The 24,280-nt window shown below is 41.5% G+C and overlaps 2 protein-coding genes across 2 annotated transcripts in view; one reads left to right on the top strand and one right to left on the bottom strand.

Annotated features, from left to right (window-relative positions):
* Nucleotides 1-761: 761 nt before the first annotated feature.
* POLR1D (RNA polymerase I and III subunit D) lies at nucleotides 762-24,238 on the bottom strand. Its single transcript, XM_030200336.1, is given in 6 exon segments — nucleotides 762-2,304; nucleotides 2,306-2,352; nucleotides 2,355-2,450; nucleotides 2,453-2,499; nucleotides 18,264-18,338; nucleotides 23,781-24,238. Coding segments are annotated over 6 exon segments (366 nt in total). The 5' UTR covers nucleotides 23,807-24,238; the 3' UTR covers nucleotides 762-2,229.
* The window catches only part of LNX2 (ligand of numb-protein X 2), a 146,954-nt gene continuing 146,739 nt past the window's right edge, over nucleotides 24,066-24,280 (top strand). The window contains exon 1 of the mRNA XM_030200335.1: nucleotides 24,066-24,155. The gene's annotated coding sequence lies outside the window, so the exon portion shown is untranslated. The remainder of the gene's footprint in view (nucleotides 24,156-24,280) is intronic.

The raw sequence follows: 24,280 nt of genomic DNA, 5'->3' as shown, positions 1-24,280 counted from the left end.
CCACGCTATAAGCAGAACTGATGGATCTTCCAAATAAGTGGCTCGCTCACTATGCCAGCTGGGGAACAGGAGGAAATGAGGTTACACTATAAATTGAAAAACATTTAAATTTGCTATAAAATGTTTACACATTTCTGTATTTATTCTAAGGCTTACTTAAAAGCAAAAGTTTAGAAAGAAAATAACATTCCCTTTAAACAGTTTTGTTCCATTTTATTTTATAAGAACTAAAGAAATCTGAAAATTCAGATATAAAGTCTAAAGTATAAACAGAGGCTAAAATAAAACCACAATCTTAAACTACAAAATGTTAATAAATATATTCACATATCAAACAGAGAAAAAAATTTACACAATGTTTGCTAATTTAGAAATGCATTGACTGCACAATAACTGCAAAACTTTAACATTAAATGAAAACATGAGAAGTCAGACAGTAAGGTTGTTTACTTGATGGGGTGGGTTAATTATTGGGTGGTGGGATTAGGTGCTAGGGCTAGGGCATGGGGCTTTAAAGTCATATTTTAGAGATGGAAGGGAGAGGGATGGGTACGTTACGAGGATATTTATTTGCTTGTGTAAGTCACTTTGGGTTGGCTAATAGATGTGATTAATGGAAACAAAATAAAAGGAGAGGATAAATAAAGCATGTCTCAAGTACCCTGCTGGGGTGCTTCTTCCCAGCAATTATTAGTTCAATTTAGATTGTCTTACAGAAATCTCAGATCACACAGCAATGCTTTATATCCCTTTGATTATTCTTTTTTTTTTTTTTTACCAATAGTTAAACCCTCACCAATCTCTTGGCAATTTTTAAAAACCAAACGAAGACATGCTGTGGGATATGATGGTGCCAACAGACTGTGGTCTGCATCATCTTCAGATTCTCTTTCACCGTTCTGTGCATTAAGATCAGTACTTCCACTAGCTGTGGCAACCATGAAAATAAGAACCTGTACATTCTATTGGTAAACAAAATTACAGGATTAGATGTTAAGCCCTCAACAAGAACAATTATCAAATAAGCATGCATGTTTTAAGTTCATCTATGCTAACTTCACCAAATGAATATCTATTAAAATAGCATCTGTCTCCATTTGCTCAAATTTTGCCTGTTGTCTGGAAATATTAAATATCAACCAAAGGTTAAAAAGACAGTAAGTGAAGATCAGCAGTTTTGAGGATGGCAATTAAGTCATTATTTCCTGATTCACAGTAATTTCTCCTGTTTGCTGAAACCAGTGTTCTCCGGTTGGAAATGGTTCTACACTAATCTAGATATTATACATGGTGACAGATACAGTCTACTCGGCATTAGGGCACTAAGCATTAAAATGTACTGTGTGCCAGAAATGTTCTACTAATCAAATCTCCATAAAGAAGCAGCCACTCACTTGATTAGGAAAGAAGATTTTAAAGTGCAGTTTTATTTTTACATTTTTAAAATATATATGACTAAGCTGCCTGGCTGACAGTTATGATTTATGAACAAGTCAGCTTTTAGAAGCCTCTTGCCTTCTCTATTTTTTTTTTTTAAGTAAAGTGTAATCTGACCCAAAACTTAAAGGAAAATTACAATGTAACCAGCCTGTTTTTTTTCACCAGAAAATCTAATTCAAAATCACTTACCCAAATCAGAAATAGACATTTCTTCAGTCTCTAAGAATAGCATTCCCACAAACGCTAGTGATATACTGAACTGAGACCAAAGCTGCCACTGCCCCACCATTCACTAGCTGATCGGTATTGCAAAAAGCGTGAACAAGGCCCTGCTCTCCAGAGCAGACTGCCAGCTGGTGCATGCTACTGCCCTGCCCCTATCTCCTGGAGATTTCCTTTCATAGCACTATATATATTACTCATTGCTGGCACTCCCGCACTAGCAAGCAGCACCCCACACATCTCTGGCATTGAGTTTTCTTGTGATTCTTGAGGGTTGCAATTCTTTGCTTGTACCCTTTGTGTGATTACACTGCTCATCAGAATCATTTATGTCTGTATTCACTTTATTAATAAGCCAACCTCAAATCAGGAGACATTACCGCAGCATGCATATTTCATTGGTGTTGTATAACTTGCTGTCACAAAACTCCTTTGGTCTAACTGAGGAAGGAAAAATGAAATAATTTTAATTGCTTAATAAAAGGTCTCTTCAAGCTAAAAGGTCTATTTCTGGCAAATACATTCTGTACAAACTTAGGTAGAAAGACTTCAGCATTGGGGATGTTCTCATTCCTCATCGCTTTCTATAGTTTTCTCATGCTTCTCCTTGGACTTCTTACTGCTAGAAGAAGAATGGTGATCCTACTCTCAGACCGGAGCTGTGTTTGTAAGGATGAGGTCTGTGCCTCTGTGGTGGTCATCTTTTTTGCTGTGGCTTGGCTCAGATTCTTTCCGATCCTTCTTGTGCCTTTGCTCTTGTTCCTTTTGTAAAGGTAATGTGTTTTTATAGTATTCATAAGAAATCTTTTATTAGTACCAGCCAGCGGGCACTTGATCCTGCATTAAAAACAAAAAACACAGCAAGATGTAAATGTTAACACCTGTACAGTGCCCAAAAACTATTAAAAGACTACAGTTTTAAGATACGAAGCCTTCAGCTTTCCTTGCATGCCACCTAGTGTAAGTTTAGAGTAAAGAAAAGACATCAAGTTCTTTCTACCATCTTAAAGACTTGTTCTCTTATTGCTTACGATAAGCACCTTTATAGGTGAATAAGCATACAAATCAGATAACAGTATGAAAGAATGATTAACAATGAAAGACATTACTGTACTTAGTAAGACTCAATGGAGCTTCCAAGTAAAACAAAAAATCAAATACAAATATGTATTTTCTACCCCTGTAAAATCACAATATGCAAGGCATCTTTGAAAGCAATACTGAAGGCTTATTTAAAAAAAAAAATCAAAAAATGTTTATAATCCACAGTAATCAAATGTCTCCTGAACTCAAATGAGTTTTTCCATTCAACAAAGTCTGTTGCTGTGACTGCTCAGTGAATTAACAGGAAATGAGAGCATAATATAATCTGAATGAAAAAGTTACAAGCTCAAAGCTAGCACAAACAAAAATTTTTTGACTGTTTTATTTACAACAAAGTATAATATAATTTCGCTCAGAAGTACGTATCCTTAATTAAAACAAGAGTCATGAATATAATATAATCCACATATCTCAATCCAACCTAATAAACTTCTGTAACAGCATCCTTAAATTTGCCTGTTCACCTATATCTTCCCCCTCTTTACATACAGGTAAACCTCTCTATGTTCTAGTTGCAACATTTCATATCCCTCTATAAGAGCAGGAAACGTTTTATACTTTAGTACTTGTCTCTTGTTCTCTCCAGCTAGTGCATATGTCCCTAAACTACATGCTCCAACAAGGTCTTTTCCCGGAGGAATATGGCAACATCCTACTCACCCCAATCCCAAAAGATACCAAGAAAAAAAAACAACCGAACTTACCAACTACCGCCCAGTTGCATCTATCCCACTAGCAGTCAAACTGATGGACAGAATGGTGACCAAACAGATTACTGACTACATGGATACGTTCTCACTACTACATGAATCACAATCGGGATTTCACCCCCTCCATAGTACTGAAACGGTGCTAGTCACTCTCCTGGCCAAATTCAAGAATTGAAATAGCTATAGGCAAAAGCATACTTCTCGTCCAATTCGATATGTCGAGCGCATTCGACATGGTAAACCACAACATACTACAAAGACTCTTAGATCACTTCGGGATCGGTGAAACATACTTAGCTGGATCAAGGGTTTTCTAACCACTAGAACATATCAAGTGAAATCAAACTCAAACATATCACCACCCTGGAAAGCAGACTGTGGAGTACCTCAAGGCTCACCACTATCACCTATACGTTTCAATATAATGATGATCCCACTGGCCAAATCCTTATCAATGCAAGGCCTCAACCTATTACTGGAACAATTTTCTCCTGTTGAATTATGTAATTTTCTTGTAACTTTGTTAGCCACATTGAGCCCGCATAAGCTGGGAAAATGTGGGATACAAGTGGACCAAATAAATAAATAAACCCGTTCATCTACGCAGACGATGTCACAATATATTCCCTTCAGACATGATCTAACAGAAATTACCAACGAAATCAAACTCAGTTTGAACACCATAGACTCGTGGGCAAACTCTTTTCAACTAAAACTGAACACTGAAAAAACATACCGCCTCATCCTCTCATCTCAACATAACAAGTACAAACCCACAACCTTAATCACCACGGATCACACTGTCCCTATCTCAGACAGCCTGAAAAAACTCGGAGTTACAATCGACCGCAACCCCACACTCGAGAGCCAAGTGAACTCCATGACAAAGAAAATGTTCCACTCAATGTGGAAACTCAAACGCGTAAAACCTTTGTTCCCGAGGGAAATATTTTGCAACCTAATACAATCAATGGTACTAAGTCATGCGGATTATTGCAACGGAATATATGTGGGATGCAAAGAACTCACAAAGAAACTCCACACTGCCCAAAACCCAGCAGCCAGGCTGATATTTGGTAAATCGCGATTCGAAAGTGCCAAACCCCCCTACAAGAAAAACTGCACTGGCTTCCAATCAAAGATCGTATCACCTTCAAAATCTGCACCCTGGTCCACAAAATTATCTACGGCCAAGTCCCAGGATGCATGATAAACCTCACAGACCTACCAATCAGAAACATAACCAGATCATCTCGAACATACCTAAACCTCCACTACCCAAACTGTAAAGGCCTTAAATACAAAACAACTATGCATCCAGCTTCTCCTATATAAGCACTCAACTTTGGAATACAATGCCAAAAGATGTGAAAACAACCTACGACCACCTAAACTTCAGGAAATTACTACTACTTAACATTTCTAGAGCGCTACTAGGGTTACGTAGCGCTGTACAGATTAACAAAAAGGACAGTCCCTGCTCAAAGGAGCTTACAATCTAATGGGCGAAATGTCAAGTTGGGGCAGTCTAGATTTCCTGAATAGAGGTATGGTGGTTAGTGCTGAAGGCGACACTGAAGAGGTGGGCTTTGAGCAAGGCTTTGAAGATGGGCAGGGAGGGGGCCTGGCGTATGGGCTCAGGGAGTTTATTCCAGGCATGGGGTGAGGCGAGGCAGAAAGGGCGCAGCCTGGAGCTGGCGGTGGTGGAGAAGGGTACTGAAAGGAGGAATTTGTCTTGAGAACGGAGGTTACGGGTAGGAATGTAAGGGGAGATGAGGGTGGAGAGGTAGGGAGGGGCTGTAGATCGAGTGCATTTGTAGGTTAAAAAGAGAAGCTTAAACTGTATGCGGTACCTGATCGGAAGCCAATGAAGTGACTTGAGGAGAGGGGTGATATGAGTGTAAGAGTCCAGGCGGAAGATAAGACGTGCAGCAGAGTTCTGAACGGACTGAAGGGGGGATAGATGACAAAGTGGGAGGCCAGTGAAGAGTAGGTTGCAGTAGTCAAGGCGAGAGGTAATGAGAGAGTGGATGAGAGTTCGGGTGGTGTGCTCAGAGAGGAAAGGGCGAATTTTGCTGATGTTATAGAAGAAGAAGCGACAGGTCTTGGCTATCTGCTGGATATGCGCAAAGAAGGAGGGAGGAGTCGAAGATGACTCCGAGGTTGCGGGTAGATGAGACAGGAACGATGAGGGTGTTATCAACAGAGATAGAGAATGGAGGGAGAGGAGAGGTGGGTTTGGGAGGGAAGACAATAAGCTCGGTTTTGGCCATGTTCAGTTTCAAGTGGCGGTTGGACATCAAGGCCGCAATGTCGGCTAAGCAGGCCGATACTTTAGCCTGGGTTTCTGAAGTGATGTCTGGTGTGGAGAGATAAAGCTGGGTGTTCAACTTGTTCAAAAAGGCATACCCCAACGACCCAACATAAACACCTACACCTTGCAAACAGCAAAACCAAAGCTCGTAATGGACCCCTCCTCAACCCCTATCGTACTTGAAATACATGTACCTTTATCTGACCTAAATATCACCTTGTATTTGTTTCTCTACCGGACTTGGCGAATGCCTTTTCGGTACTAGGTAAGCCACATTGAACCTGCAAATAGGTGGGAATGTGGGATACGAATGTAACAAATAATAATAATAATATTTTATGCACAAACAAAATTTAATACACAGTCAATGATGAAGCAGCTTAGAACCTCTCTCCTTGCCCCAAAATACAGGGGCTGTTCATCCACGTGGCATTGTTGCCACAGAGGACTTGGCCAGAAAAGTGTATACATATGCATCTCCAGCTAAGAGCATTCTACTTTATCTCTTGCAGGTAAAACAGTAATGCTAATCCACCAGGCCATTAGTCCACAGCATCTTTTACCAGCCTCATGTTAAAAGTAGATGCCTGGACTACGGTGAATTTTGCCCTTATGGTTTCCTTCCAGTGCATGAAGAATAGAGGGATCACAGAAAAGCGTGAGGCACAGAGGAAGCAGCAGATGAAAGCAGCAAGTTAAGAACAAGCCAAAGACGACACTATGTGTGCTGTGAGCATGCAGGAAAGGAATGAATACAAAAAATATAAAGAGCAGCAGTGATATGAAGGAGAAATGAGACTACAAAAAACTTCATTATGGTATGTGAAATATAAGAAGGGAATAAATAAGAATAGCATGAAAGCAGTAAAAAAATTTACCCTGACTCCATGTAAAGTCTTAAAATCACCAAAGGGGGGGGGAAGAAGACAAGCTGGAGGGTTAAGTGACTTGCCTAAGATCACAAGGGTAGCAGTGGGATTTGAACCGGCCAACTCTGGATTGCAAGACCAGTGCTCTAACCACTAGGCCACTCCTCCACTCATGCGGGTAGATGTCACTTGCCAAGGTAAAGGGGAAGGAAACAGAAGACACATCTTGTCTGTGGCCTCTACCTGCACGTAAGGGCACTGCTGTACAAAAGTGAAAACTTCTCATATTCTGGGGATAATTCTCTACAGATCGCCTAAACCTTAGGCACCAGGATGATGTGAGCCAAGTACGAATTCTGTACAATAAAATTACTCATCTGTAGCAGGTGCTCTCTGAGGACAGCAGGCCAAGTATTGTCACAATTGAGTGATGTCATCTGACAGCGCCTGGTGCGGACACCGACTAGCAAGAAGATTGTAGAAGTTTCTAGCAACGTCCCCATCGCACATGTGCTGGTGTCTTCCCACCCAACACACAAGCGAGGGTCCCTCAGTCATGTAATTGAGCTAAACAATTCAACTCCAAAAGGAGGTGGAAGGGTTTGTGAGAATACTTGGCCTGCTGTCCTCGGAGAACACATGCTACAGGTGAGTAACTGTGCTTTCTCTGAGGATAAGCAGGCCAGTTGTATTCTCACAATTGGGAATCTCTAGTTACCAGGCTCACCGAAAACAACAACGCTAGGATAAAAGGGACTCGAAAAGTCAAGGCCATAAAATCAACCAACCTGAAAACTATACACATTCTAGTTGTGGCGGTGCAGCTTGGAACAGAACAAAACTGGACCTAGGGGTATGGAGATGGATTCAAGACACTGAACAAATTCTGCAAAACTGTCTGACCAAACCGCCTGTCACATCGGGTATCCTGCTCAAAGAAGTAATGAAATGTGAATGTGTGGACAGAAGACCATGTTGCAGCTTTGCAGATCTCCTCTATGGAGGCTGACCTCAAGTGGGCTACAGACACTGCCATGGCTCCGACATTATGAGCTTTGATATGACCCTCTAGTCAGTCCAGCCTGGGCATAAGTAAAGGAGATGCAATCTGCTAGCCAATAAGAAATTGTGCATTTCCTGAAGGCTACCTCCATTCAGTTTGGGCCAAAAAAAAAAAAAAGCTGAGTGGACTGTCTGGGCTTTAGTCTGCTCCAGATAGAAGGCTAGGGCTCACTTTCAATCTAAGGTATGCAGTACACTTTCACCAGGATGGGAATGTGGTAGAACGATTGACTAAGATGGAACTCTGACACTACTATAGGAAGGAACTTAGGGTGCTTGAGAAGAACTACTCTATTGTGATGAAATTTAGTGTAAGGTGGATCTGTTACTGGGGCCTGAAGATCACTAACTCTGCGAACTGAAGTAACTGCCACAAAATACACAACTTTCCAGGTCAAATACTTCAGATGACAGGAAACAAGTGGCTCAAAAAGAGCTTTCATCAGCTGGGTGAAGAGAACGTTGAGATCCCATGACATGATGGGAGGCTTTGTCAACAGCAAACCTCTCATGAAGTGAATAATTAGAGGTTGTACAGAGATGGGTTTAGCTCATACATGGTGATAACCACTAGTTGCACCAAGATGAACCCTTTCCGAGTTGGTTTTCAAACTAGACTCAGAGAGGTGCAGGAGGTATTCAAGTAGTTTTTCTGCAGGGCAAGTGAGGGAATCTAAGATCTTGCTCTCACACCAGATGGCAAACCTTCTCCATTTAAAAAAGTAACATCTCTTAGTAAAGTCTTTTCTGGAAGCCAGCAAGACATGAGACACGAGACACACACACAGACAAACCTAAGGATCCAAATTCTATGTTCTCAAAATCCAAGCTGTGAGGCCAGGGATTGGAGGTTGGGATGCAGAAGAGATCCTTCATTCTACATGAGGAGGGTTGGAAAACATTTCAATCTCCTTAGATCTTTGGAGGATAACTCCAGAAGATAAGGACACCAGATCTGCCTCAGCCAATAAGGGGCGATTAGGATTCTAGTTCCTTGGTCTTGTCTGAATTTCAGCAAAGTCTTCTCTATGAGAGATATTGGAGGATATAATAAAGAAGACCCTCCCCCCCCCCCAATGTAGGAGAAAGGCATCAGACACTAGCCTGCTGTGTGATCCGAGCCTGGAACAGAACTGAAGGTCTTTGTTGTTGAGATGAGTGGCAAAAAGATCCACTGTGGGAGTGCCCCACTCTTGGAAGATCTTTCAGACTATGCCTATATTGAGAGACCACTCATGTGGTTGCAAAACCCTGGTCAGTCTGTCTGCAAGGCTGTTCTCTTTGTCTGCTAGGTACGTGGCTCGAAGGACTATTCTGTGAAGGAAGGCCCACTGCCACATCCCCACTGTCTCCTGACATATGGGGTAGGATCCTGTACCCCCCCCCCCCCCCCGCTTGGTCACATAGAACATTGCAATCTGGTTGTCCATTTGAATGAGAATAATTTTGCTTTGTAGCTTATCTCTGAAAACCTTTAGAGTGTTCCAAATGGCCCAGAGCTCGAGGAAGTTGAGATGGTAATTTTTTTTTTCCTGAGCAGACCATGATTCCTGAGTGTGAAGCCCATCTACATGAGCTCCTCACCCCAAGTTGGATGTTTCTATTGTTAACACCTTCTGAGATGGTGGAATTTGGAATGGTAGTCCCACAGTCAAATGTGTCCAAATTGTCCACCAGAGAAGAGCATGAGTCAGCTCTGGAAGAATCTGGATGATATGTACTAGCTTCCCAGCCACCTAAGATCACTGGGAAGCTAGAGTCCACTGGGCCTCTCTCAAATGGCGATGTGTCATGGGAGCAACATGTACTGTTGAGGTCATGTGGCCCATTAATTTCAACATTTGCTGAGCTGTGACCTGCTTGCTGCTTCAGACCTGCAAGGCGAAAGTTATCAACATCTCTGCTCTCAGTTGAGGAAGAAAAGCCTGAGCCTGCAATGTATCTAACAGGACTCCTATGTACTCCAATCGCTGAATTGGGAGTAGGTGAGACTTGAGGTCGTTTATCAGAAACCCCTAGCAGCTCTAAAACCCAAATAGTTAAGCACACTGACTCAGTGGCTCTCTCTTGTGATGTGTTCTTGACCAGTCAATCATCTAGATAAGAAAACACAGACTCCCAGTTGCATAAGTACACTGCTACTACCAGAGACACTTGGTGAACACACTGGGAGCTGACACAAGGCCAAATGGCAGGACGCGGTATTGAAATCCGAGATACTTCCTATGACTGGGAAGTATTGAAACGTGGGTAAAAACATCCTTTAAATCCAGAGAGCATAGCCAATCTTGTTCCTGAATCATGGGGAGAAGGGTGCCCAGGGAAATCATCCTGACCATTTTTTTTTTTACCAGGAATTTGTTTATGGCCCTTACATCTAGAATGGAATGAAATCCTCCTATTTTCTTGAGCACAAGAAGTACCTTGAATAGAATTCTTTCCCTTCTCCTGGTGGCACAGGTTCAACCACATTGGTCTGTACAAGGGCGGCAATTTCCTCTACAAGTACCTGCTTGTGCTGAGAGCTGATGTAAGATGCTCTCAGTGGGCAATTTGGTGGTCTCTCACACCAATGAAGTGAACCAAGATGGACTATTTGAAGGACCTACTGGTTGTAGGTTATATTTAAATCATTTTTATTGAAAGCATAAACACAAATCCAGTACACAAAAATCCAAGAAAGCCATAACAAGCATGCTGGAGCCAGTCAAAAGCTTGCCCCTTGCTTCAACTGGAGAGCTGCAGGCGCCTTAGGTGCACACTGTTGACATGAATGAGCACGCTGGGGTTGAGCTTGTTGAGGCGGACCAATAGAAGTCTGGAGTCCGCCTCTGCGAGAAAACCGAGCCCAATTTGCAACCACGGTGGTAAAAACTGCCCAATGTCCCGTGACCTTCAAAAAAAAAAAAAAAAAACACTTCACAGTGGGTTGCAATTCCGCGGGAAAACCGCAGAATTGGCACCTCTAATTACTGGAGCTACTACTTGATATCAGTACTGCTGTTTCAGTTTCTGTTCTTTGCAAATCTTCCATTCGATGATGTCCTGTCCTGCAAGATTCTGCTCCTGTCTCTCTGTTTTGCAGCTACTGATCCTTCTCTTCACTTTTACTCCTTGCCTTCAGCAAGTGTTATCATGCTGAGTGTGTTGGCACTGACCAATGTCAAAGAGATCATCAAGAGCCCGATGCTCAAAACTAAAATACCACCCAAACAGCGCAACAAAAGAACTCCGCAATGTTCAAAGTTAATAGCATGCAAATTTAATGCAAGCTATTAGCGTTGAGCATTGGTATGTAAGGAGGGGGAACATGTACAGCATATGTATAGTCAAACTAGGGAGCAGGGAGCCCTGCATGGCCAGTGGAGGAGGGGTACCAGAGCGGCAGCAGTCGTGGATTCTTTTAACACGTATTTCATGCATGGGTCTCCTTCCCAGGACATAACATACCGTATAAAAAAAGTTTAGAAAGCTGGGCACCCTAAGACACTTTCTCAATTTATTCTGGATACCCGCCTAGACAATCTATTCACACCGTTTGGTGATTTACTGAGTAGGAAAGAGACCCAAAGAAATGTCAGGGACACTCACGTCTGAATAAATTCAAGCAATACGTGTCACTATCTTGACAACAAAGCTGGACCTGATGAGAACAGAAACCTTATTCCAGCGTATCCCATCTGTGCGACTGACACGATGGTTCCGTTGGGAGATCAAAAGAACAGAAGAATACCTTTCCTGACACCCTAACGCCAGCTCCGAGCTGGAGTAGGGTTTACTGCAGTAAGGGCACCCTTGTGAAGTGCACTGCTGTCGAGCATTGGAGGGAATGTGAAACAACCCCATTTGCATTCTTTCGGCTACATTAGCATGCTACTTGTGATGTCTGGGGCAAGCTCGTTATTCCACGCTGTAGGGGCCTCTGAGCATTGGGTAGGTACCAGCAAACACAGGCGCTACTCCGGCGCTAATGCCCTCTGAGCATCAGGGCCCAACTTTGAAGAAAAAAACAGCCTGTGTTACAGTCTGCCGCCCTTTGTTCTTAAGTAAACACCACTCTTCAAATGTTCATACTAGTTTAATTTGGCTGTTTTATGGATCTCTTAATTGGATTCTTACTTTTTGCCAAAATTTTGTAATCTGTGTTACTGCAGCAGCTGATGACTGTTAGTTTCATTCAATACCAGATGGTAATGTAGAAAGAAACCAAGAACCATGTGCAGTGATGGGAGCTTACCACCCGTTAATTCAGTCACAGTAGAAACCAAGTAGACAGATTTGAGTTTTGGGATTTAGTTTATTTTTATTTTGTTACATTTGTACCCCGTGCTTTCCCACTCATGGCAGGCTCAATGCGGCTTACATATTGTATACAGGCACTTATTTGTACCTGGGGCAATGGAGGGTTAAGTGACTTGCCCAGAGTCACAAGGAGCTGCCTGTGCCTGAAGTGGGAATTGAACTCAGTTCCTCAGTTCCCCAGGACCAAAGTCCACCACCCTAACCACTAGGCCACTCCTCCATATCTCATTCGTGATAAATGATGATATAAGCATATTGGGCGACGTGATGGAGTTACATGTCAAATTTGTTGTGAACAAAATTAGGCTGTCAGTATTTTGTAAACAGTGGAATAACTGCCCATATTCAAGAATGCTGAATACAGTTTGCGAATTATTACTATTTGATGCCTTAAGGACATCGGTGTGGATGAGCTACCAGTAAATGTTCACCAACATAACTGATGTTGTGCTTGAAATGTTTCTTCATATATACAAAATTAATTATGGTGCAAGGTGGTCATTTTACAAACTTCAAAAATAAGCTCTACCTTAGTCACCGTCTCTGGGAAAACATGACTAAAGTCACAGATCCAAAATGTTGTGAATAGGCAATTTTTCATGTCATGGGTCCAAAACGATCTGAAAAAGTTACATGTTTGAACTTCTATAACTTTAGTATCTGTTCACATAAAAGGATGTATTACAAACTGTTTGCTCTAACAGAACAACACAAGAATAGTCCATCTAGCCCAGTATCCTGTTTCCAACAGTGGCCAATCCAGGTCACAAGTACCTGACAGAAACCAAATAAAAACATTCCATGCTACCAATCCCAGGGCAAGCAGTGGCTTCTCCATGTCTATCTCAATAGCAGACTATGGCCTTTTCCTCCAGGAACTTATCCAAACCTTTTTCAAACCCAGATACGCTAACCACTGTTGCCACATATTCCAGCAATGAGTTCCAGAGGTTAACTACTCTTTGAGTGAAAAAATATTTCCTCCTATTTGTTTTAAAAGTACTTCCATATAATTTGAATGTCCCCTGATTTTGTACTTTTTGAAAGAATGAAAATTCGATTCACTTTTACCCATTTTACACCACTCAGGATTTTGTAGACCTTAATCATATCCCCCCTCAGCCATCTCTTGTCCCAAGATGAAAAGGCCTAACCTCTTTAGCCTTTCCTCATATGAGAGGAGTTCCATCTTTATCATCTTTTCTAATTTGGCTATCTTTTTTGAGATCTGGTGACCAGAACTGGATGCAATACTCAAGATGATATCGCACCATGGAAAAATACAGAGGCATTATAATATTCTTGGTCTTATTTACCATCCCTTTCCTAATAATTCCTAGCATCCTGTATGCTTTTTTTGGCTGCTGCCGCACACTGGACAGAAGATTTCAGGAGGAAGATCTTTTTTTGGATGCTGACTCCTAAAACTTCATGTTTTGCTTCTGACAACTTTAGTCATGTTTTCTCAGAGACTGCCACTTTGGTGCTGGACGCTGTCTGTGTCACTTCTGGGTGGGGTGTGCACGAGTACACTGTTCTGGTAATGCTCCCTTGCACTCCTGAGTGCAACTCACTGAAAGAAATCTTGGTGAACATGGAAGATGTACTGAGCCAAACTGACAAATTAACGAGTAGTAAACCATCTGGACCGGATGGCATACATCCAATGGTACTCAAAGAACTAGCATGAAATTGCTGATCTGATGTTAGTAATATGTAACCTGTCATTAAAATCGTCCGTAGTACCTGAAGATTGGAGGGTGGCCAATGTGACGCCAATTTTTAAAAAGGGTTCCAGGGGTGAACCGGGAAATTACAGACCGGTAATCCTGATGTCAGTGCTGGGTAAAATAGTGGAAACCATTATAAAGAATAAAATTATGGAATACATAGAGAAGCATAGTTTAACAGGACAGAGTCAACATGGATTCAGCCAACGGAAGTCTTGCCTCACCAATTTGCTTCACTTCTTTTTAAGGCATGAATAAACATGTGGATAAAGGTAAGCCAGTTCATGTAGTGTACCTAGATTTTCAAAAGCTTTTGATAAAGTTTCTCATGAGAGACTCCTGAGAAATTAAAGTCATGGCATAGAACACAATGTTCTGGTGTTGATTAGGAATTGGTTAATGGACAGAAAAGAGGGTAGGGTTAAATGGTCATTTCTCTCAATGGAGCAGGGTGAACAGTGTAGTGCCACAGGGATCAATACTGAGTCCGGTGCTATTTAACATATAAATGATATGGAAATCGGAATGATGAGTGAGGTGATTAAATTTGCAGATGACACAAAACTATTCAAAGTATTAAAACACATGCGGACTGTGAAATATTGCATGAAGACCTTAGGAAATTAGAAGACTGGGAATCCAAAAGGCAGATGAAATTTAATATAGACAAATGCAAGGTGATGCACATTAGAAAGAATAATCCAAATATAGTTACCTGATGCTAAAGGTCCACCGAGGTGAGCAACCACGAAAAGATCTAGGTTGTTGATAATACGCTGAAATTTTCTGCTCAGTGTGCAGCGGCGGCCAAAAAAGCAAACAGGATGCTAGGAATTATTAGGAATGGAATGGTGAATAAGACCGAAAAGTCTATAATGCCCCTGTATCATTCCATAATGTGACCTCATCTTGAGTATTGTGTTCAGTTCTGGTCACCATATCTCAAAAAGATATAGCAGAATTAGAAAGGTTCAAAGAAGCGACCAAAATGAAACAGGGGATGGAACTCCTCTCATATGAGGAAACGTTAAAGAGGTTAGGGCTCTTCAGATAGGAAAGAGATGGATGAGAGGAGATATGATTGACGTCTACAAAATCCTGAGTGGTGTAGAACGAGTAGTAAATCAATTTTTTACTCTTTCCAAAAGTACAAAGACTAGGGACACTCAAGGAAGTTAAATGGAAATACTTTTAAAACAATAAGGAGGAAATATGTTTTCAATCAACAAATAGTTAAGCGGGACTCTTTTTTTTTTTTAATTTTTATTTTGCAAAATTATAATTTGATTTACAAGTAGATACTTGATAAGCAAACAGACATATATTTTCTGTATTTTAACAGCAATTAAGGAAAAAGGATAATAAAGAAAAATTATTAATCTTCTTTAGACCACAAAAATAAGGGAGGAGTTAACATATTATTCAGGAGAAAAACTTAAGAATAGGTTCATAAGTGGATATTGCTTTGCACATTTTTATTCAGACCTTATAAATCTCAATCTCAAGACGTCAAGTTGTTACTAATTTCTTAGATTCTTCAAAAGTTCTTAGATTCTTCAAAAGTTCTTAGTTGTTCTGGATAGAAAAAGATGTATTTAAGACCTAGATATTTTATTACACATTTACAAGGATAATTAAGATAAATGAAGCACCTAATGCCAAAACATCCTTCCTAATAGCAAGAAAAGCTCTTCTTCTATCCTGAGTTTGTCTGGTTACATCCATATACATCAAAATCTTTTCACCATAGAATAATGATTGAGAATTTATAAAGAATAAGCGTTTAACCGCTTCTAAAACTTGTTCAAATACGAAGAAACAATTAGAGTCATACGCTCAGAAATTTTGTTCAAATACGAGGAACATTAGAGTCATACGCTCAGAAATTCTGACATAGAAGTTCTAACATATCAGTCACATTCAAATTTTCTGGCACTTTGTATATGAGTCCACATCCAAGTCTGCATCCATTTTTTTCTTATTTGGAATATAGTATATTCGATGAATTGGAGGAATAAGTTCAGAAGAATATTTCAGAACTTCAACAAGGTATTTCTTAAATGCATCCAGGGGACTGATCCCCAAAGATTTAGGAAAATTTAAAAAAGACATAGGTTTAGTCTTCGATTATAGTTTTCCAACTGTTCTATTTTCCTATGGATCAGATTTTTTTCTTTATAGTCATAGTGGAAAATACTTGTAGTTTTTTTTACCTCTTCCTTAAGCTCAGTCATTTGGTTATTTGATTCTTTTTTAATTCCATCTAAAGATTTAGAAAATGTGTCAATAGTACTCACTAATGTGGCAATCTCTTCAGTTGAATTAGTCAGCTTGGCGTCTAGTTGTTGGAGAGCAATCCAAATGCTCTCAAGCGTTACCGTCTCCGGTTTTGATAACAAAGCTCTAGTCTGAGTTTGAAGATCAACAGGATCCAAACCTCCGCTGGCTCGATTCTCCTCAGTGCCTTCTTCCTGGGTTCCCCTTGCATCGATTTCCGATAGAGGTATTCTCACCTGAGAGAAAGGCCCAGCGGGCAGAGATGGCGGATTGAGCTCCAGGGGTGATAAAGTGATATTCAGCCCTAGGTCTCGAAGGTCTCCTCCTGACGAAACAGCAGGGCCCCTCCCAGTATTGTAGTCTGGCGTTTTCACGGTAAACCTCTTGATAGATTGTTGCGAGGGAGAGGAGGTCCTGGGGGATGAGGCTACCCCCTGACCAAACCTTTACGTTTTGTATGGGGCATTTTTGTTTTGAGGAATATAGTTTACCAGCAATTTTCCTCGAGATAGGTTAAGAGCGATAACAACGTGCCACCATCTTGAAACTCCTCCCTCAAGCTCTGGAACTCTTTGCTGGAGGATGTAGTAACAGCGGTTAGTGTATCTGGGTAGGTTTGGACAAGTCCCTGGAGGAAAAGTCCATAGTCTGTTATTGAGACAGACATGAGGAAGCAACTGCTTGCCCTGGGATTGGTAGCATGGAATGCTGCCACAATTTGGGTTTCTGGCTTGGTCACTGTTGGAAACAGGATAATGGGTTAGATGGACCATTGGTCTGACCTAATATGGCTAGTCTTATGTTCTTATCCCAATGGGATCCCCACCTCACCAGCAGAAGCAGCTATGGAAGAACCAATACAGGCAAGATGGTGGCAGAGTGAGAGCAGATAACGAGGTTGTAGTGATGAGAGGAAAGGAATGGAATAAGCTAAGAGAAGGGACCGACAATCCATTTCCCCCAGCATTCAGGCAATAGGGGAGAAGGAGGGTCATTGAGACAGTGACTGGTAGGGAGTAGGAGAGGGGTTTAACAAAGAGCATGCTAGGTTTATCAATGGGTTGAGGTAAGCAAGGGAGAAAAATGTCTAGTACAGGGATGAGTCAATCACATTGGACAGATGTGATTTAACATGGGCAAGGGGTTTAAACAGATTCCTCCAGTGAATTTCATTGATTATCAGCTGGTATCTCTTAACTTGATAAATATAAATGCTTTAGCTTTATATTAAAAAAAACAAAACAAAAGAAAAACGTGCTGAGCTATATATACAAAAATGAGCCAAACATGTTACTCCCAATCACTCTAAAATTTTCAGATATGCTATATCTCTATTCTGAATAGAAAACTCCAGTGTCACACTGGTAAGAGCCTTAGGCAGGCAGAAGATGGCATAGCCCACTATTACATAGCAGCTTCTACAGCACCGAAGGGCCTTGTATTTAAGTAATCAATAAAGATCCAGAAATTATTCTCCATTTTGGTGCTTTGTCTTTTTATTTATTTTTCTTAACATATTACTAACATGCAAATCTGCATTTTTTAAAAATAAGTTCATTTTTCCATAATTGAACTACTCACAGTCATGATTATGAACTTGTAGTAGCTATTACCGTTGAAAAGCATTTTTGCAATTCCACATGTGCAAAAGGCAAACCAAGACTGGCTTGAAACCATTCTGACCCCAGGGATCCAAACTATGGCCCACATGGGCTTCTGATGCAGCCCATACAGCAAGCCCTGATGTCCATTTTGTTCCATCCCATTTCCCTGCAACTCATCTAGCTGCTTGTGCCACTCCTTCCCTCCATTGCAGTTCACTGATCATCGCTCTGAACACCACAAGACTCCATATGTATTGAGCACCACTTGGGTTAAACAAGAGATAAGAGAACCACACAGGAAAGTGAGAAATGGCACCAGCAGCTAGATGAGATGTGCTGAAAAGATAACAAGAACATTCCATCCTATTATTGTGGTTATGATTATACTACTTTCCAAATCTGTTAAATCTAATCATAGCTCAGATTATTTTGAACAGAATACATGTAAAATCTCCAACTAATTTGCTCTAAATTGGCTGTGCAACCTAAGATAAGTTTCCTGATGATTAAGTGTGCCATCTTTGCTAAATGGATGAACTAAGAAAGGGTCTTAAATGTATTCTTTGTCCTGTACTATCGATTTTAAATCTCTACCTATAAAACTACCACCAGCAGAAACTTTAACTTACCAGCCCATTGGTCCCATAGTCTCAGCTCTGATTTTTCCACGCTTAGCCTCCTTAAGAAGTTCTTCCACTGCTTTCCTTTGACACAAAAAGAGAATGTTGAAGCATTTAGTATGAAACTCGGTTTGTTTTTTTTAATTCTCTAGAAACATTACTTATGATAAATATGAATGGGGTGAAAGGAGGGAAATTTCTAGAAATTTCAGGGAACAGTCAAAACCTTTTAAGGAAACCAGGAAATTGTTTTCCCCTCTTGGCTATTTTGTGTGGAGCGGATGGATAAACTACTGCTGCAGCAGTAGGCTGAGAACTAAGGAAGCAAGGGTTCAAATCCCACTAATACTCCTTGTGACCCTGTTAGTCTCTTTATCCTCTACCGCCTAAGGAAGTGGTTCCCAAACCTGGTCCTGGAGGCACCCCAGCCAGGTTTTCAGGATATCCACAAGATTTGCATGAACTCTCATGAATTTGATGCAACACAGAGTGTGGTGTGGTGTTTGTTATAGTGGAACCCGGGGATGTTAGTTAATGAGAGTTAGTATTTCAGCGAGCGAGATCTTATATTGGTTCCTGCAATCGCTGTTATCAGATTCAAGCACAAGTGAGAGCTGTAATCGTCTATATGGATACTGAGGGTCCACTTTTAACTACTAATATTAACATTTATATAACAGTTTTTGCTGTGCAGTACCGTCTCTGTGTTTGGAATCAAGCTATTGGAAAAGATATTAAATTGATTTTATCAAACATACACGGCAGCTAGCCAGATTCATGCCAATGACAATTTCAGCTACATCCATATTGGTGGGAATCGTTAAGTAGATGGTGTTTTCAAAATGTGAAACTTCTGCTCATGGATGAAATCAGAAACTAATTCTTGAAAAAAACTGTTACCTTTTCTACATGTCAATTGTATCATCATGATCATCACCCATGGGATCCAATATTCAGCCAGTGGTGCTCAAGTTTTACCCTAATTTCAATGCCAGGCCATGTTCATGTTTTGGCTCTGAAGTTTGAAAATTTTGCAGAGCCAGTGAGGAGTGATATTCAGCCCTTTAACTGCTATGGGGCACTGCATGAAGATAGGACTGACTTTTATGTGGCCTATTAATGCAGTGACCGTGTCCAGTAAAGTGCTAAATATTGGCACTTAATCAGTAAAGTACTGACTTCCTGCCCCGGAACCACCCCCAAAATAGCCAGTTTTGAGTTCAGCACTAACCAGTTCAGTGCCGCTGAAAAATGACCAGTTAGCCCCAAACAAGCGATTAACAAGCCAGTTAATCGCTTTGAATATCAACCCCTATGTTTTTACATAATCTGCCATTACCATTTTGTTGGAGTACATAAGTGTTGCCATACTGAAGGTCCATCAAGCCCAGTATCCTGTTTCCAACAATGGCCACCAGGTCACAATACCTGGAAAGATCCCAAAACAGTACAATACATTTTATGCTGCTTATCCAGAAATAAGAAGTGGATTTTTCCTCCAAGACCATTTTAATAATGGCTTATGGACTTTCTTTTAGGACGATGGGCTAAATATCAAAATAATATGAAATGAAAGGCACACAAGTGGCTGACATTTGACAGTACCAAGTTGAAACAACTCTGCATGCCCGGCCTTATGCCTCTTAAACTCGTTACCAGTGACAACAGCAGTTAGTGTATCTGGGTTTAAAACAGGTTTGGACGAGTTCCTGGAGGAAAGGTCACATAGTCTACTACTGAGACAGAAATAGGTAAAGCCACTACTTATCCCTGGGATCAGTAGCATGGAATCTTGCTACTATTTGGATTCTGCCAGGTACTTGTGACTTGGATTGGCCACTGCAGGAAGCAGGATACTGGGCTAGATGGACCATCAGTCTGCCCCAGGTATGGCTATTCAAAAGCTTCTTGGAAGTCATAACCACACCCTGTGGTGAAGCCACAACCAACGACGACCCCCGAACCAGACTGACCATATCATATAGAATGCTCACCCAAAAAGGCGTCCCGGACTCCAGGCAAGAAATCTCCGGGGAGTCCGGTAACAGCTGGAATCAACACATCAAGGAGCTATTTGTCTGGGGATCGGTGAGGTGGGGGTTGCTGCTAGACACTAGTTTTTACATTTTGGAAGGGATGGAGGGAGGTGTCTGGGGTGGAAGAAGGCTATCAGCTTTTCTGCCCCTGTGCAACTTAAGAATGGTGAGCTAACCCCTTCTATGCCTCTTCAGACCTGGCGTTCAGTTTCCCCTGTTATGCTCACCTTAAAATCTTCTGCAGCAGTTCTCTACATCAGGGTGGGAATAGCTAATAGCCTCATTAGCCCCATTTTAATTCGACAGGCACCGATGTATCGCACGTTTTAATTAATGCTCTAAAACCCCTTTCAGCATTGTGTGGCCAGAAAAACAAGCTCCCTATGGTAGCTTTCTGCATTGGCCAATGAGAGCTGGCAGCAGAAAGAAAAGTGGGGGGAGGGGGAAACCCCAGTGTATGAAAATCCTAAGTTTCAGAAGGAAATTTTTAGGTGCCATAGAGGCATATTCTTAAAGCACTTAGACTTACAAAGTTATGTGGAGGGGCATTTTCGATAGAATGTCTTACAAAAACATCCAAATTCTGAACAGGAAAGAAGGTCATTTTCGAAAAAGATAGACATCTATCTTTATATTCGAAAATACTATGGACGTCTTGAGATTTGTATGTCTTTTTTTTGGGTCCATTTTCAAACAAAAAACATCCAAAACAGAGGAGGAGTGGCTTAATGGTTAGTGCTGTGGGCTTTGATCCTAGCAACATGGGTTCAATTCCCACTGCTGCTCCTTGTGACTTTGGCCAAACCAAATGCACAAGGGGCATTTTTAGATATGACATCTGCGTCTGAATTTGGACTTTTTTTTGTAAAACATCTAAAATCAGAACAGGAAAGGTCATTTTCTACAAAAATAAAAGTCTATCTTTTCCTTTTGAAAATGCTGTTTGGAAAAACGTTTTGTGAGTTGGATGTTTTATTTTTTTGGTTCATTTTCAAACAAAAACATCCAAATGCAAAACGTACAAAATACACAAGAAAATCCACAATAGAGTGAAACCATTCACACGTTCTAAGTGTGGTAAAAGCTTTGGTTGTAATGTAAATCTGAAAGTGCATCAGAAAGTCCACATGGGGGAGAAACCATTTGCATGTATAGAGTCTGGTAAAAGCTTTGGTCAGAAGGTAAACCTCACAATGCACCAGAGACTACTACTACTACTACTTAGCATTTCTATAGCGCTGCCAGGGTTACGCAGCGCTGTACAAGTTTAAACATGGGGAAGGACAGTCCCTGCTCAAAATACACAGAGGAGTGAAACAATTTACATGTCCTGAGTGTGGTAAAAAACTTTGGTTGGAAAGAAAGCATCAGAGAATCCACACAGGGATGAAACCATTTATATGCATTGAGGAGATAAAAGCTTCACTTGCAATGGGACAGGTAATTAGGGAATGTACAACTCTTGCTATGAAGTATGGAAAAATAGCACTCTGGTATTTAGATATATGTAATGAGACCTCCTTTTCATCTACAGATCTGAATTCAAAGCCCAAATCTAATGATAACAAATAGACACAAGGCTCAGATGTTATTGGCATCAGGTAGAATAGTGGAAATGTGACATCCCAGGAAAGTAAGAGGGCATCCTTGGAAGGCACTGCAGTGGACTTTATAAAATGCTCCCAGATACACATCTCACCATTGCTCCCTTACCTTGTCTGCTGAGCCCCCAAAACCCACCCTCAACCCACCACCCCCAACTGTACATCACTACCATAGCCCTTACAGGTGAAGGGAGAACCAATATGTGGGTACAGTGGGTTTCTGGTGGGTTTTGGAGGGCTCACAGTTTCCTCCACAGTGTAGGGGGAGGTAGAAGCCTGGGTTCACCTGTCTGCAGTGCACGGCACAACTACTAGACTACTCCAGGGACCTGCATGCTATTATAATGTACCTGAATATAGCATCGGAGACTGGCAAGTAATGTTTTTAATCTCATTTTTTGGGGGTGGGAGTGGGATAGTGACCACTGGAGAGGTGATCCCGATTCCCTCCAGTGGTCATCTGGTCATTTTGGGGCACATCTTGTGTGGAGTAGAGGAGTAGCCTAGTGGGTTAGTGTAGCAGACTTTGATCCTGGGGAAATGGGTTCAATTCCCACTGCAGCTCTTCGTTATAAAAACAGATCTAACTCAAACATCTAAGTTTTAGTCTTGAACGTTTTGTTTTGTTCCAAGATGGCTGCAAGACGTCTAAGTCTTAGGAATGCTCAAGTCCCCCTTGAAACACGCCCCTGGCACGCCCCCTTGAGATTTAGACATCCTCTGACACACTTTTTTTTGGGGGGGGTGGGGGGTTACCTTTGTACCCTGCGCTTTCCCACTCATGGTAGGCTCAATGCGGCTTACATGGGGCAAATGGAGGGTTAAGTGACTTGCCCAGAGTCACAAGGAGCTGCCTGTGCCTGAAGTGGAATCAAACTCAGTTCCTCAGGGCCAAAGTCCACCACCCTAAACCACTAGGCCACTTAAGAGGAAAAACGTCTAAAAAGAGGTTTCAAAAATACTGATTTGGACGTTTTTGTGAGACAAGCGTCCAAATGCAGACTTTGGACGTTTTCTCTTTTGAAAATGAGCCTGACCTATGAAACTTTGTAAGTCTAAAGCCCAATGATCAATTCCCCATGCTGTTCCAAAACAGCACTCTAAAACTAGCACCAGAACAGCACGGGGAATTAACTCCTCAATGACCAACGTTAATACTTGCTAATTATGCGTGTTATTAGCGTTGAACATCGGGTGAAAACTGTGGGAGAGGCACAATCCTCCTGCACGTTTGACAGGTCCGGACTATCAAACACCTGGACCTGTCAAACACAGGAGATGGAGGTCCGTGGACCCCCCCCCCCCTAAAAGCAAGGCCACTAGTCAATGAAGATGCACTACAGCAGTGATTCCCGGAGGTATCCCAGTCAGTCAGGTTTACAGGATCTCCATTATGAATATTCATGAAATAGATTTGATGCACTGCCTCCACTGCATGCAAATCTATCTCATGCAATCTATCTCATGAATATTCACTGCGGGTATCCTGAAAACCTGACTGGCTGGTGTGCCTCCAGGACCAGGTTTGGGAAGCACTGTGACTGCACTACAGTATTATAACTAGCACTAAACCCATTAATGCGCGTTATTGGCCATTTAGCGTGTTTTAGCAAGCCTTTTAGTAAACCTAGCTATATATTCTCTAGCTGCGTTTTACTGCCATCGATGCACTATCACAACAATTAATATGCTTTATAGCATATAAGCCAATATTATGTATCCAATAGCCAAAACGGAAAAGGATGAAATGGGAGATGAGGGAAAGACATAATGGAGCTAAAAGCTTAAAGGACTCCCCTCATTCCGCGCTATAGCAGCTAAGGTCAAGTCACTATTTAAAAAAATAAATCCTAAACAAACCACCTCCCTTCGAAACCTAAACTTACTTCTCCAGTGCCTCGTCGTCTTCCATTACTCAAACGTTATGGAAAAGACCGACAGTAGATTCACTCCAAATCGGACCAATGGCTACTGGGGCTGCCGGTCGCTGTGGTGTAGACCCCACTGCACTTCCTGTATCAGCTTCAAGCCGTCCACAGAACCGCCTGATTTCCTAACTTAGCTCCAGACAGTGCCAAGTCCCTAGTAGCCATAAGCTCTTTCGTCTCTCCTTGAAAAACAGGGTGCATAAGCCTAGGAAGGAGATAAATCACCTGTGTTCTGACTGGCCCTTGCGATCGTCCGAAAAGCTGATAAACAGATAAAGCACAGCACGGGCACCTATGCTCTAAAGCTGATCTTGTGAAGACTTGCAAATCAGTGTGAGGATACAGTAGCGTTGCCAGTTGAGCTGTTTTGCCCTTTAAATTAGACTTCTTTACATCATTACCGCCGGTTGCCACTGAATCACAGGACAGGCCCCCCCCCCCTTTTTTTTTTAATATAT

The sequence above is a fragment of the Microcaecilia unicolor genome, chromosome 4, assembly GCF_901765095.1.
Source record: "Microcaecilia unicolor chromosome 4, aMicUni1.1, whole genome shotgun sequence".
In the NCBI taxonomy this organism is placed as follows: Eukaryota; Metazoa; Chordata; class Amphibia; order Gymnophiona; family Siphonopidae; genus Microcaecilia; species Microcaecilia unicolor.
Note: the sequence above shows the minus strand (reverse complement) of the source record. Positions and strands in the feature narration are given on the sequence as shown.